We start from the raw sequence: 14,737 nt of genomic DNA, 5'->3' as shown, positions 1-14,737 counted from the left end.
ATTCGAGAATTGAAAATAAATACTTCGTAAAAACAACAATAGGAAGTAGAGCAGAGACAGGAAAGAAGGATAAAAGAAGGAAAGAAGAAAGAAAATATGAAAGAAAGCAAAAAAGGCAGGGGAAATAACAACAGAAACTAACGAACTAAAAGAGAGGAGAAAAACAAAATGATTGAAAGAAAAAGAAAGAAGGAAACCGAAAAGTAAAAAGAAACAAAACCCAGAAGGCTAAGGGATTAAAGTACACAAAGTAAAGTAGTAAATGAAAAAAGAGGGACATGAGAACACATCAGAGATATAAATAAAGAACACAGAAAAGAGAAGCAGTGGTAATAAATATTATTCTGTTGAGCAGATTCTTGGAAGAGCCTCGCTTCAGGGAACCCGTTTAGTAAACACACCTATCGCCAGTTCAAGCCAGCCTAGGGACCTACCTGTGGCACGCAGAGGCCGCGCAGTGCGTGTGCACAGACACACGGATTCGCGGCAGTTTCTAAGTAGTCCGCGTGCACAGGCTGTTCTGTGGCCGAGACAGGAAATGTATCGAGGAGAAAACATACATTTTGAGTTGAGTGCGATGCATCTGCGTGTGGGTACCTGGCAGTTCTTTAAATGGAAAAAAATAAGTGCAGGTACTCACCAAAAGGCGCAGTGGGCGGAGTTTTGGGAGGGGCTAAGGTGGAACAAGGTGCAGGGTTAGCTTTTTGACTTTGCCATGGCGCTTTCTGGGCTTACCTGCTTTCTGTGAGGAGCCAGACTCGTGCTGTGTGTTTTCGGCAATCTCCTGCAACTGTTCGCGACACCCGCTCCGCGGGTGCCGCTCATCGTTCCTTTTGCCTCGTCCTCCCTGGTGTGAGCGGATCCACAGTCCGTGGTGAGTAACGCGCTCCCAGGTAGAGGATTTAATCTACAGACTGTGCGTGGAGCCTACCGGGGGACTGCGAGGTCCAGCAGCCTCAGCGGCACACAGCTGCTGCCTCTTCCCCCGGCGGCCACGCCCCCAGCCTTCGCTTTAACATCGCCTGGTTTCCCTGGTCAACTGGCGCTTTCTGGGCTTACCTGCTTTCTGTGAGGAGCCAGACTCGTGCTGTGTGTTTTCGGCAATCTCCTGCAACTGTTCGCGACACCCGCTCCGCGGGTGCCGCTCATCGTTCCTTTTGCCTCGTCCTCCCTGGTGTGAGCGGATCCACAGTCCGTGGTGAGTAACGCGCTCCCAGGTAGAGGATTTAATCTACAGACTGTGCGTGGAGCCTACCGGGGGACTGCGAGGTCCAGCAGCCTCAGCGGCACACAGCTGCTGCCTCTTCCCCCGGCGGCCACTCCCCCAGCCTTCGCTTTAACATCGCCTGGTTTCCCTGGTCAACTGGCGCTTTCTGGGCTTACCTGCTTTCTGTGAGGAGCCAGACTCGTGCTGTGTGTTTTCGGCAATCTCCTGCAACTGTTCGCGACACCCGCTCCGCGGGTGCCGCTCATCGTTCCTTTTGCCTCGTCCTCCCTGGTGTGAGCGGATCCACAGTCCGTGGTGAGTAACGCGCTCCCAGGTAGAGGATTTAATCTACAGACTGTGCGTGGAGCCTACCGGGGGACTGCGAGGTCCAGCAGCCTCAGCGGCACACAGCTGCTGCCTCTTCCCCCGGCGGCCACGCCCCCAGCCTTCGCTTTAACATCGCCTGGTTTCCCTGGTCAACTGGCGCTTTCTGGGCTTACCTGCTTTCTGTGAGGAGCCAGACTCGTGCTGTGTGTTTTCGGCAATCTCCTGCAACTGTTCGCGACACCCGCTCCGCGGGTGCCGCTCATCGTTCCTTTTGCCTCGTCCTCCCTGGTGTGAGCGGATCCACAGTCCGTGGTGAGTAACGCGCTCCCAGGTAGAGGATTTAATCTACAGACTGTGCGTGGAGCCTACCGGGGGACTGCGAGGTCCAGCAGCCTCAGCGGCACACAGCTGCTGCCTCTTCCCCCGGCGGCCACGCCCCCAACCTTCGCCTTCATCACTGGCTTCAGTTCTACCGCGACGCGGGACGCGCGCGGGGCGACGACCGGGGCGAAGACCGGGCAAAGAGCGGGCCGTTTAAGGCCGTTCAAGGACGGCAGAGGACGGCCCTGGCCCAGAACTCTTGTGTCTTCACCCTTGATAACCATATTCGTCTAAAATGTCGACCATACGTAGCAGAACTCGAAGTTGCGCGAAAAAAGCTACGGCGGTAGCTCAGGTGACAGGACCTATTGATCTTTTTATTTCACGCGTGCACGAGACAATTGACCAAAGTATTGTATTATTGGAAAAAAGAGTCTCTATGGACCTTGCTAATGCTAGGCGCTCATCCTTGGGCCCTTTGGCAAAGGTTAAATCCCCTGCTATGCAGACTCTGAATAATAATTGCTCCTTACCTATAGCCATGCCTACCAACAGTGTTCCGACTGTACCGAATACTGTTGATTTATCGGTTGCCCAATCAGACTCGGATCCATCTTTCGAAGACCTGGAGGGTACACCAGATCTAGAATTATGTCAGTCGCCTGACAAAGAGGAGTCGAGTCTGAGTGGGTCTAATGATGTGGAAACAGCCCCTGTACCCATTGTTCCCCGGAAAAGGGCTCCTAACCCTCCTAAGGTTACATCGAAGGGCAAAAGTAAAGCAAAAGCACCGGTTAGGAATCACAATTTGATTTCCCCTACCCCACAAATGATATCAGGTATCCCGTGCTGGGTGCAAAATATGGTTACAGATTTAAAACTAGATCTTGAAGCCACTTTAGCAGCACAAATCAAACCTTTAATTTCTAAAGTGGACAGGCTTACTTCGTTAATACACTCCAAATGGCCACAAAAAAAGCAAGGACAAGGGCATGTTCAATTGCAAGGGACTACAGATTTAGTCTCTGAATGCTTAACGAGCATCCAGTCCCCTAAAGACGCTTTAAATAAGGTCCAAGGTAGCGTAGCCCTTGGGAACTCTGTATCTCTTGAGTCGCAAACAGCGAACAACTCCGTTCAACCAATAACTGTACCGATTCCAAAGGGGAATGTCCCTGTACAGGCGATTCAACACTCTGTTGTTGCTAATATTGCCACCACATCTATTCAAGCTAAAGAAGTAGCAGGGAAACCCAATTTAACCACCGCACCTCTTTCTATAAATAAACCTGAAGGGCCTAAACCGAAGCAGGCACGTTTCAGGTCCATCAATCTACCACCAGAGGTTTCTCCTTTTGTTGTTGTGTTGACAGCAGTTCCCCCATTGAAAGAGGGAGTAAAAGAAACGTTTACTGAGCTTAGAAACAAATGTGCTCAATGGCTCCATCTACATAAACCCCTACCTAGTAGCATGAACGGCGAAATTCTTACCGTCCGGAGAGGGGATTGGGTGGGCAGAAGTAAGAAATCAATAGTAGGGGACGTAATAACTGTCAATTTTAGGGATGTAGGGGCAGCTAGTTATGTATGTAATGCACCCAATAGTGGTCCTGCGACTCAAATTAAACCACTTCCTTTGTCACATTTTTTATCAAAACCCGCACGACCTAACCCCCCCTGTCCTACTTTTCAAAGTAACAGTGGACCGGGGTTTTTTCCACAGCAAGCCGTTAAACCTTGGCTGCAACCACCTTATCCGCCCCCTCCTTTTCCACATTATGTTAATTTACAGCAGCAGTTATCAAATGCCTCACCTTTTCCTATGCAGCAAGTTAAAGTACATTGGCAACACCCTTTTCATCTTCCGCCACCTTTACATCAGCCTGCTTATCAATGGCAGCAACCTTTCCAGCCACCGCAATTAGACAAACATCCGTGGCAACAAATGTGGCAGGACCCGCCCCACTCCCAAAACCCAATGTCTTCACAATTCGCCCACCCAAACAGATATGCCGTGCTAGATGAGGTAGACTGACTTAGCCCTCTAGATGCACTGGACCTAAACATTCCTAAGCCCTTTCTTGATATGGAGCGTTCTTCTTCTTCCTCTGTCACACCCCTTGCTGTACCTCACGAAGTCACTACATCGGCACTACCAATACCTCCCCAGTACATAGGTAATCAGGGTAGCTCTGATATATGTATAACTACTACTAGTCCGAGCCTGAGTCCAGTTACCATCATTCGGGAAGAGGGTCCTGCCTTTTTACCACCAGCAAATCAGTCGGAGATATCTGTTGGTGGTAATCCTGGTAAACCAGCAGGAATTTCTCTTATTTCTTGGAACATCGCTGGTCTTACCGGCAAATTAGGTACACCCTTTTGGACCAGTTTTTTGGGTGAGGGTTTTGATTTAATCCTACTTCAGGAAACTTGGTGTCCAGACCCCATTAACATCGAAGGGTATGTATCCTTCTGCCTTAGAGCAACTAAATCTAGCTCGGGTAGGGCTAAGGGGGGCCTTTTATTGTTAATGTCAACCAAGCTGTGTGAATGTACGGTTAAATACAGTACAACCGTGGGGACATACAGCCAAGTTATTAGGGTGGAGTGCAGGAAGAACATTGATTTAGTTATTGTTAATTTCTATAATAATATTTTTAATGCTACTAGGGGGGATATTTTACTGCCTCTAGAAAGGGAAATCAATAAGGCTCTTGATATCTCGAAAAGAAAGGCTGAGGTGGTTTGGGCTGGTGATTTTAACTTGCAGCCCTGCCATCTGTCCAATGGGAATAACTGTGGTTTCGATGCAGCATTACATAGCCATTGGGGAGATCAGGGGGGGGAGGGAGGACTCTCCCCACTTTCAACACTGCAGTTATGGTTCCACTTTAAATAATATGCTAGTCATGCTAGATCTGACCCTGTTAAATTGCAATGTTAATAATCAGGCAATTATATGCCCTACATTTACAGGCAGGGGTGCAGGTTCATTTATTGATCATATTTTGATGTCTAGCAGTGGAGCCTACACGGATTTGTATGTGAATGAAGAAAGTCTCAGTGACCACAATAGCCTACGAGTCACCCTCTTGGGGCATGGTACTTCATTAGTTCCAGGTGGTAAATGTACAACTGATATAGTGCCTGTTAGACCAAAGGGCCTGAGGGTTAAATGGACTGGTTTAAACTCCAAAACCAAGCAGAAGGAGGTCGTTATGCTTTGCAAGAACCAAATTAGTTATTGCTTGGATGATGACAGTGATTCTGGCTGCTTAACAGATTATTTTGTATCTATGAATAGCTGTATTGATGGTATTTTTACTAAGACCCCGTCAGCCAATAGTGGTCCAAAACAGGGGTGGTTTGATAAGACATGTATAGTCGCCCTCCGTGACCTAAAGAATGCGCTAGGCACTAAACCACGTGTTAAGACGGACATACAATATCTCAGGGCCTGTTATAAAACAGCTATTAATAAAAGGAAAAGGGTTCTGCAGTCTGAGGCGTGGGATAAGTTGAGGGAGGCGGCTGAGACCAAAAATAGTAAACTCTATTGGGAAACAATTAACAGCCCGTTTCTCAATAAAGAAAATGTCCCAGAACTGACCTCATACGTGGCATGTAGCGATTGGGTTAACCATTTTTCTAAAATATTTAATCCAGAAAGGTCAACCTCTGAGTTATCACCACCAGTTATAAACCCATGGTTGCCCCTTCCGATGGCTATAACACTAGAAGAATGTCAGGAAGCTATCTCTTTAAGTAAAGGAGGAAAGGCCCCTGGCCCCGATGGGGTTCCGCTGGATTTATACAAAGACGAAACAGCGTTATGGGCTCCCATTTTGGTGAGGGTTTTCAATTGTGCGGCCGAAAGTGAATTTCCTTCTACTTGGGGTCAATCGATTATCATTCCCATACACAAGAAAGGTGACAAGGCAGAGGCTTCTAATTATCGTCCTATTTCATTACTGGACGCCTCTGTAAAGGTGATGAGTAGGATCTTGCTGAAGAGGCTAGAAGACTGGGCAACGGATTTTAACATTTTAACTAGAGTCCAATATGGCTTTCGCAAAGGCCTGGGTACACTGGACCAATGCGTAAATCTGGACCTTTTAATCAGTAAATATACTGTGGCCAAAAGTGGCAACCTCTTTTTATGTTTTGCTGATCTGAGCAGCGCTTTTGATTTGGTTAACCATAACATTCTCTGGGAGGTTCTGCTTGACGCCGGGGCACCAAGGGAAATAGTGTACTTTTTAGCTAGATTGTACGAAAAACTCTCATGTAAAGTCCGCTATGGCACCCTTGGCAAATGTACCCCGTTCTTTAGAGTGTCACGGGGCATACGTCAGGGTTGTGTTTTAGCCCCGCTTTTATTTTCCCTTTTTATTAATGGTGTCGACCGATCATTGACTGACATCCCAGCAGATGCCCCTTTGATTGATGGTAAACCTGTTCCGCTGTTACTTTATGCGGATGACGCTGTTCTTTTATCGCGAACACAGTTGGGCCTACAGCGCCTAATTGATAATTTTATGCAGTTCATTCAAGCTAGGCGGCTTCGTGTGAATAAAACTAAGACATATGTAATGTCATGTGGTCAGGCAGCCAAGCAGGTAAAGCACACTTTCTTCCTTGATAAGGAAAAGCTAACTTCTGTTAAGTCCTTTTGTTATCTGGGAATAACATATAATAATAGAGGGTCTTGGAATGCGGAATTTGAGGCCGTAAAAACAAAAATGCTACGGTCCACTAGTAGCATATTTCGTTTTGCCTCTAAACTCGGCTCACGAAGTATTCTAGATATGATGAACATTTATAATGTATGCTGTGTTTCCTCTGCTCTGTATGGGGCAGGGGTATGGGGTCACTGTGAGGGTATTTCCTTGCAGAAGGAGGAAAACAAGTTCTTAAGGAGGATGTTATGTGTTCCCCCTTCTGCCTCCATCCAGCTGATCCACGAAGAAGTTGGGATCGAGTATATTTCTGACTTAGCAGCAGTTCGGCCACTCTTATTGTGGCGTTCTATTTGGGCTAAGCCAGAGACTCGATTCACCAAGGACATTATCCTTGATTGTATAGGCTTGGATCACTCCTCACGTGTATCATGGTTAAGATACATTCATCGTTGGTATCTACTTCTTTTTAATATTGATGTGTTTCGTGAGCCTGAAAAGGTTGTCTCCATTTCAAAAAAAGAAATCAAGATAACGTTTCTTAATTTTCGTAAGGCTGAACGAGACAAAGCCGTTGGCAATCTTGTTACTATAAAATTTTATAAAGACCTAAATCTAGCTCCCGGACTACAATCCTATCTTGTATTTGTGACTCGCCCTTCTCACCAGTACGTTTTAACACGGGTCAGACTGGGCATAGTACACCACTTGGTTGCTTTTCCAAATACAAAGACTAGTTCAAACATACCCTGTCCATGCGATAGCACCTCTAGGCAGAGTAGTTGCCATTTTTTGCTTTTTTGCAAATTTTATCAGTGCTTTAGGCTAAAATACCTTAAACCTATCTTTATCAAATATAACATTTGCACTACACAAACAGCATTGATATTTTTATCTTCATTAGAGAACGAGGAGACTTGTTTTTTTTTGGCTACTTTTATTCTAAAATGTACAGCTGCCAGGAAAAGTATTGTATTATAATGTTGTCTACTTACCTGTCTGTACTTATGCTCTACAGCTGCCAGGATCTGTTTATGATGATATTACTGTTTAACGCTCCTGTCTGTATAGATATGCTCCCACTTTTAAATTTTATATCAATTTCTGTAATTAAGGTATTACTAAACATGAAGTTGACCACAGTATTGATTGATTATAATAATTTTTAATGTACAGTTCCCCATGAAAAGTCTAGCGAGTAACTCCTACTGATCCCCAGCTAATCAATGTAAGAATGTTTGTTTTTTATAATGATGTTGGCCTATAGAGGCGGGATCACTTCCAATTTGATGCACTTTAGCCTTCTTTTCCTTTTTGGAATAATTATATGGTGATTTTTAATATTTCAATCATGTATTTCTGCTTGTATGATTTGTATGTACAAATCGAATAAAAGCTTTTGAATTGAATTGAATTGAATTGACTTTGCCATGGTTGTATGCACAAAATCTGCATGCATTGTTAGAATATCGGATATGTCTGTCCATTAGTTATCTCACTAATAACTATATATATGGCACTTACCAATAAGTGTTTATTAGTACCCATAGTTCCCTTTTTTAGCATCCTTAAAATAAGAAAAGATTGAGGAAAAACAGCAAGGTTCTAAATATATGCCTTCTTGTTTGCAGGCAGGGCCTTGCTGCAGGGTCATAACTCACTGAGCTACATTACAAGGATGTTAACTTTTGACCTGCAGGTAACACAAGGCTCTATGGAACAAAAGCAGTAATAAACTAATCTATCTACATAAAAAACGAATCTGTGACTTACATGTTGCATGCTGTGCTTTCCAGCAGACACATTGATCCTCTATGCACTTTTATGGTAAGTTAAACCCTTGGTTAGAATGTACACAGATCTTTCTAGCAGGTGCATTAACCACCAGAGTTGTCCACTCTATTGTTACTTATGATGCTTTAGCTTTCTGGTTCTCACAAATGGTGAATAAGCACCTGCAAAAAGCTTGGAATTAATCTGGAACTATTTTAATTCTCGCTACTAGTGGGTGTTTCTTTCAAACCTGGAAACCATTGCTTTCGAAAAGACATACTGTGTATAACTTTAGTGAGCAGCATATTCTCTCTCTCTTTCCCCTTGCTACTGGATGAGAAATGCTGACACACAGACAGACACTAGCTTTAGTGTTAAATTAGTATATTGAAATATGAAAATAATTTGAGTGGTAGATATATGTTAGTCAGTTATTTGGATTGAGAAGGATAGCGGAGGGATAGACGAGGGAAAAAGGTTTGTATTTATATCGCGCTTGTTACCCCTGATGGGGTATTGAAGCGCTTTCTTGGCGAGTAGCACGCTACTCTGGAACCTATAATAGATTTGTTCAGTGAAATATGACTGGAAAAGTCATTGTTAAAATCATATTGCAAATATGTCAACTTGGTATCGTTTTTATGGTTGCAGTGTGAGTTCATTATGCATATATAAGCTGGTGTGTGTTTTAATTTGTGGATTGTTTTTTAGGAACAAAAAAAAATTTCTAGTGAAAGTGGTAATTGCTATTCTCAGTATCTGAGTTAACGGAAAAAGAGGTCTCTTTCTTATTAATGCATGAAGGTATTAGGAGATTTCACTTCATCAGTTGCAGCACAGCCGATATTTCCCCTAGTTAGTGGAGCTTGGGTAAACAGTGCGCCTGCACTTAAGGATTAAGCAGGTGGTTACACACAATCTTATCCAGGACTCGGTTTTACTGAAGTGGCAGTGCAGAAATCTGTAATCTGTGGTTTGGTCCCTTAGGGAGCACTTATCCTGTACGTTTTTTTCTGCTCAGAATCCTCTGTCAGGAGAAATATTAACCCTTCAGAGTCTAAAACTTTTTCCAGAACTTCTACGACAAGTGTACTCCGCCGTTTGTGAGAAAATCAAAATGCAGTATTTGTAGAAATATATTATTTTAGATACATGTGCACCTAAATTACACTTTACAATTCACTTCTAGGTAGCTTATTTATAAATAAAGGTTATTATTTTGCCAGGAAATGAATAGACGCCTAGCCATCGCTCAACAAACTCATAATATTGTTCTAATAAAAATAAGCTCTGCTGTGAGAAAAAAAGAATATGTAGGGTGGCATAAAACCTTAGCGCTTATAGTGTTAGGGAGTTCTCCCTTAGGGTGCGCACTTGGGGGTGTTGCAGAGCTCATGAAGTATCTTTGGAATAAAAGAACTTCGCTTTTGGGTTTTTTCAAACTAAACTTACAATTCTATCCATTTTATTTCAGTACTACATCCCACTCTCCATGTTTTAGCAATCCCACCTTAAGAGGATGGTGTGTTGGAATGGGCTAGAACTGAAATAGATAACAGAGTGAGGTATTGAACTTGCTTACACAATCTACTGCCCTGCCCAGGGAAAAACAGGCAGAACAAACTAAGAAGCCTGTAGGCCATTAGTGACTTGAAGATATTGTTCTGTTTGACAAACAGCCGATTGACTGGGTAGAACTGGAGGAAAGATGATAATTTTACAAGCAAACCAAGAGGTAATATACACAGAAGAGAAATATCTTTTGTGATCTTAATGTTGTAGCAGTTCAAATTTGTGATAATTACCAATATCCATAAGCATCAGAGAAGCATTATGTGTGGGAAGTGCTAGCAAGGATTAGGAGTGTAACGCTGGCCCCTGCAGCACTGGTGGTGCATTGGGGGAGCCAAACCTTTCGGAGGGCCCCCAATCCTTTATAGGTCCCCGGTTTAGCCCACGGTCAATGAATATCTGTGAGACCTATGGGAGACTCAGATACCCCTTATTACCTTCTATAGGGGTGCCCATCATGTTGGTTTACACGGCTAGCAAGGATCCTAAGAACTGTGCGCCCAGAAACAAATTCCCCACCCCTCATGCTTCTTGGGCGCCCAGTGTTCATGTGGGTCACATTTTCTGGTGCCTTTCTCCACCGACTGAACCCTCCAACTCCACCCCACTCTAGATAACTCACACACAGGCGTGCAGCTTCCTCGTCACAGCTCACCATAACCAAGGTGGACTCTATAATATCTCTGCAGCCTGTGACCTAGGCAACCATTCCACCGCACCTGTGACTTACTACCAAGTGTGACCAGCATGGCATTGACAGATTCATTTCCTTTGCCCCTGGTCACTCCTTCTAGATCTCCTGGTAGTAGTCACCCTGCTCATACCACTCTTGGGTGTACAATCCATAGTTGTGGTGGGTCTATTTTCATTCCTCGGTGTCTTCGTCTAGTCCTTTGGATTATTTGATCATCACTCTTCTAACAACACAAATATCTCCTCCTTTCCACAAATCACCTCCTAACTTTATTCACAGAGATCTTCTCCTTTCCACAAATCACCTTCCAGCAGCTACCTATGTTATATGACCTCTCTTTATTAATGTAATAACTACACTTTCACAATTGCTTTATTAACCTTCCTGCTTTCTCAAATTTGCTTGAAAATGCACCATTTTCCACTCTTTTTCTCAAAATTTTATCGGGGGGACATTCCCCCCTAACCCCCCTCAGGTTGTTCTCGCTCGCTCGCTACGGTGCCGTATGCCAAGCCTTTTACGCCACACCACTTTCAAATGTCACCAGCCGCCACTGGACTGGACATGTTAGTCTATTACTTGGATCGAAAAGAATAGAGGAGGGATAGAAGAGGGAAGGATTTAGACTTTTTTTTTTAGGTCATAGCAGTAGGAGGAGGCTTGGGATGAGCTAAAGGGGATGTGGAGGGGACGAGTCAGAGCGAAGGGTTTATAAAGGCGTGTGAACCACAACGTCCTTAAAAGTGAGGCACGGGCACCGCGTTATTTTCACACTGTGCTTGTGATGAGAGGGGAGAAGCAGCAGCTGTGCCATCAGAAATTGCTGATCAAGGGCCACTGGTCAAATGAAGCCAACAGATTGGCTGCACTGCGACGTGACTCTGGGCTTTTAAAATGTCCTAGACATTGCCATAGGGGCCAAACTGCTGGAATTTCTGCTGCAATCGAGGACCAAATTACAAAACCACGGGGAAACTAAAACAAGTTCTTTTTGATGATACGATTAAAGCGAATATTGGGTCTGTCTGTGGCATCGTCTTTCACATTTTACCTTCATAAAGGGAATACACACATTTTTGGGGGAATGTCACTGTACACAGGACAGGACCTTTGTGAGGGACAGATAAAAGAGGGGAAACTGTTGAAGCATTTAAGGGTTTGGCTTTATATTGACGCGCAGAAGAGCCGTGTATTAAACCTTCCTAAGCTATCTCCTCAAGTCAAATAGTTTGTTGAAAGGACGCACTCTGCAGAAAACATGCCCACGTGAACACAGTGCTCCAAGTAGTATTCATTTTGCACCCCTCAAATATGCTTTAAACCCACACTATATCGACTTTGAGTGCAACTCTCTCCATTTAGTAACCACCCCTCAGGACAACAGAATGAATTTCATTTTTTTTTGTTTATCACTGCAAGGACAACACAGGAAGAATTATGCAACATATTCGGGAATCTTTAAAATCTGCCTGCTTCTTGAAATGGCTGCTGTGGAAAACAAACTCGAGATGAATGCCTATTTAAGACTCTTCTATGCTGCTCTTCCATCAGTGCTCTCACCTCACCCACTCCATTCATGAGGTTGTGAAGAGCGTCACTTTGTTTGTCCACATTGAAAGCGACAGTTACCTCTTTTAACGTGAGCACACCAGGTAGTGAACTCGGTGCGCGGTGCTTTAACATGTGGGTCCCTTGGAGCTTAAACCACTTCTAAATGAGACACTGCTGGTCAGTGATAACTAACATTTTCAACAACAGAAAAACAAAGAAAGTAGCAGCAGGCAAGAAGACCATTCACATGCGTGGTAGGCAATTCAGATGTGTGGCGATAGTGAAAGCATTAGCAAACGCTCTTGTCCACGATTCTATTCAGAACAGTGCGTCCTACCGCCACCCATTTGATTGTACAGCCCCCTCTCAGCCCCACTGGGAAAGATCAATTAATAAGAGAACCACTTTGCAGAGACACACCCGCTCTGATTAATTCCAAAGCAGCTCACGCTGGGTGACAAGTGCTCCCCTGATTAATTCACTGCAGTGCTCGGTAAAGGTTGAGGGATGAAATGAGCGCTGCCTATGTAGAAGTCAAGTCCCATGAGTACCGGTACGCTCTTCCTTTTTAGGAAAAGTGCCGGTACTCAATGGGTGAAAAGGAAAAAGTGCCGGTACTCAGTACCGGTGAGTGCCGGCCCATTTAAAGCACTGGTACCTGGAGATAACAGTTTTATTTTTAGCTCTTCCGTGAGCTGACCACAAATGCCTATGTTTAAATTCGTGTAGTAGAAAGATTCGGAGAGTGTTACCATCTATTTTATTGAACAAACTCTGGTAATAGTCAGATGTTCAGATGGATACCTGGGTCGCGACATAGGAAGACCGTGACAGCTACTCATCCGCCGCATTTTACATCTTACCCTTTCTTTCAAAGCAGTATTTTCTCATAACCATATTCAGGAAGTAAAAACCCTTTAATGAAAAACTATTATACAAAACCAATCATTGCGATAAAAAACGTTGGGGCATATTAGCAAGAACCTCGTTAAAATTATCGCCATTTTAGCGGCAGGAAACTGCCGCTAAAACGGCGATAATGGGCTTGCTAATATGTGTTATACAATTCCAATAGAAGCCCAGGTTAGATGTGCAGGACATCTAACCTGAGCTTCTTTTGGAATTCTATAACACATATTAGCAAGCCCATTATCGCCGTTTTAGCGGCAGTTTCCTGCCACTAAAACAGCGATAATTTTAACGAGGTTCTTGCTAATATGCCCTGTTGTTTTTTAAGAGAAAAAAATTCTGAAAATTATAGAAGTGGCAAAAGAGGCCGTAGTTTTAGATTAAACATCTAAAGGTAATATCGTGTGCAAAGGCTAAGTTGTTAAAGTAGTTAAAAAGGAAGGCAATACTTGAAAAAATTGATACAATATTGAGATGAATGCAGACAAAACTGACAAGGACGATCCTATAGGAGAATAAAAGGGGTTCAGTGCTCTATTCAGAAGATGGTCCTCAAAACATAGGGGTCTATTAGGATGGCGGACGGATGGCCGCCGCCGGGTCGACTGTGGCAACCGCCGGACCGGCCGTGGACATCCACATGTGATCGCAACCCGGAAAACCGCCGGTCCCATTAGCATGGCGGTGGCGACCGCAGCGGTGAGATTTTCCGCCTGCTACTTTTCCGCTGGAATCAGTGGGCACGCCTGCCTAGCGGGCAGAACTGGACCACTACAATGGTGTCGGGGCAGGGCCAGGCTCCGCCGGCTTGATTATGATACCGGTGGTAGCCAGCCTTTCTGCGGCGTTGAGACCGCCATTGAAAGGCATGCAGAGAATGTCTCCGGGGGCCCATTGCGGGCCCCCAAAGTGTTAGGGGGGTGTGTGGGTACACTGGGGGGGTACCCATGGTACCCCTCTACACTGGTATCCCCCTACATGTCCCCGTACCAGGTGGTAGGCACTGTACAGTGCCTGCCACGCAGTGCAGTGATATGCATGACATGCTCCTTTTCACATCGCGGCGGTGCTGCTGGCAGCAGCAACCGCCGCAATGTTAATGCCTGCAATCATACCGCCGCGGTCGGATTTCAACTACGGAGCAGGCTAATCGGACCGGCAGTTATGCCGCGCTCCTTGCTGGTGGTCTTTTCTCTCTACCATGGCGATCGGGCTGATCTTCCGACCGCCATCCTAATAGACCCCATAATCTCCTTACGCTTTGTTCAAGAAAAAGAGGTGAAATAAGAGGGCTTAATTATTTAATGACTGACCACAAGGGATATTTTTATTTAAGCCAAAAATGTAGGTTTTGAGGCAGACCACCTACTGTTGCTCCCTTTCAAAAAGGTGTGCCTCTTGCTTCACCTGTTCTAGGATGACCCAATTGAAGTCGTTTTATGGTGTGATTCTGTTCAATGTAATGAGATTAAATTTCTTTGGTGGCTCGTTTTCATCGAAAGTTGCTATGGTGTGCCCCGAATCTTACTTTGTCTTTCCTGCTGGTCATCCCGATGTAGTGAAAATTACATGGGCAGGTTATCATGTAAATCACACAATCCAACTTACAATCGGTGAAATGTATCAGGTCCCAAGTGGTGGTGTTGTCAAAAGTGATGGGGGCGTTGTTTTTGCGAGGGAGCAAATGCTGCAATTGCCACA

At 44.7% G+C, this 14,737-nt stretch overlaps 1 protein-coding gene across 4 annotated transcripts in view; it reads left to right on the top strand.

Annotated features, from left to right (window-relative positions):
- Positions 1-14,737, top strand: part of SIM2 (SIM bHLH transcription factor 2) — a 453,956-nt gene that overhangs the window by 9,394 nt on the left and 429,825 nt on the right. For 2 of the 4 annotated variants that reach the window (XM_078655937.1, XM_078655938.1), the window contains exon 2: positions 8,169-8,364. The exons of the other annotated variants lie outside the window; for them this stretch is intronic. In XM_078655937.1, the coding sequence (XP_078512063.1) occupies positions 8,352-8,364 (13 nt within the window). In that variant the 5' untranslated portion in view covers positions 8,169-8,351. The remainder of the gene's footprint in view (positions 1-8,168; positions 8,365-14,737) is intronic. 4 annotated transcript variants of the gene reach the window in all.

The sequence above is a fragment of the Lissotriton helveticus genome, chromosome 8 (assembly GCF_964261635.1).
Source record: "Lissotriton helveticus chromosome 8, aLisHel1.1, whole genome shotgun sequence".
Taxonomy (NCBI): domain Eukaryota; kingdom Metazoa; phylum Chordata; class Amphibia; order Caudata; family Salamandridae; genus Lissotriton; species Lissotriton helveticus.
Note: the sequence above shows the minus strand (reverse complement) of the source record. Positions and strands in the feature narration are given on the sequence as shown.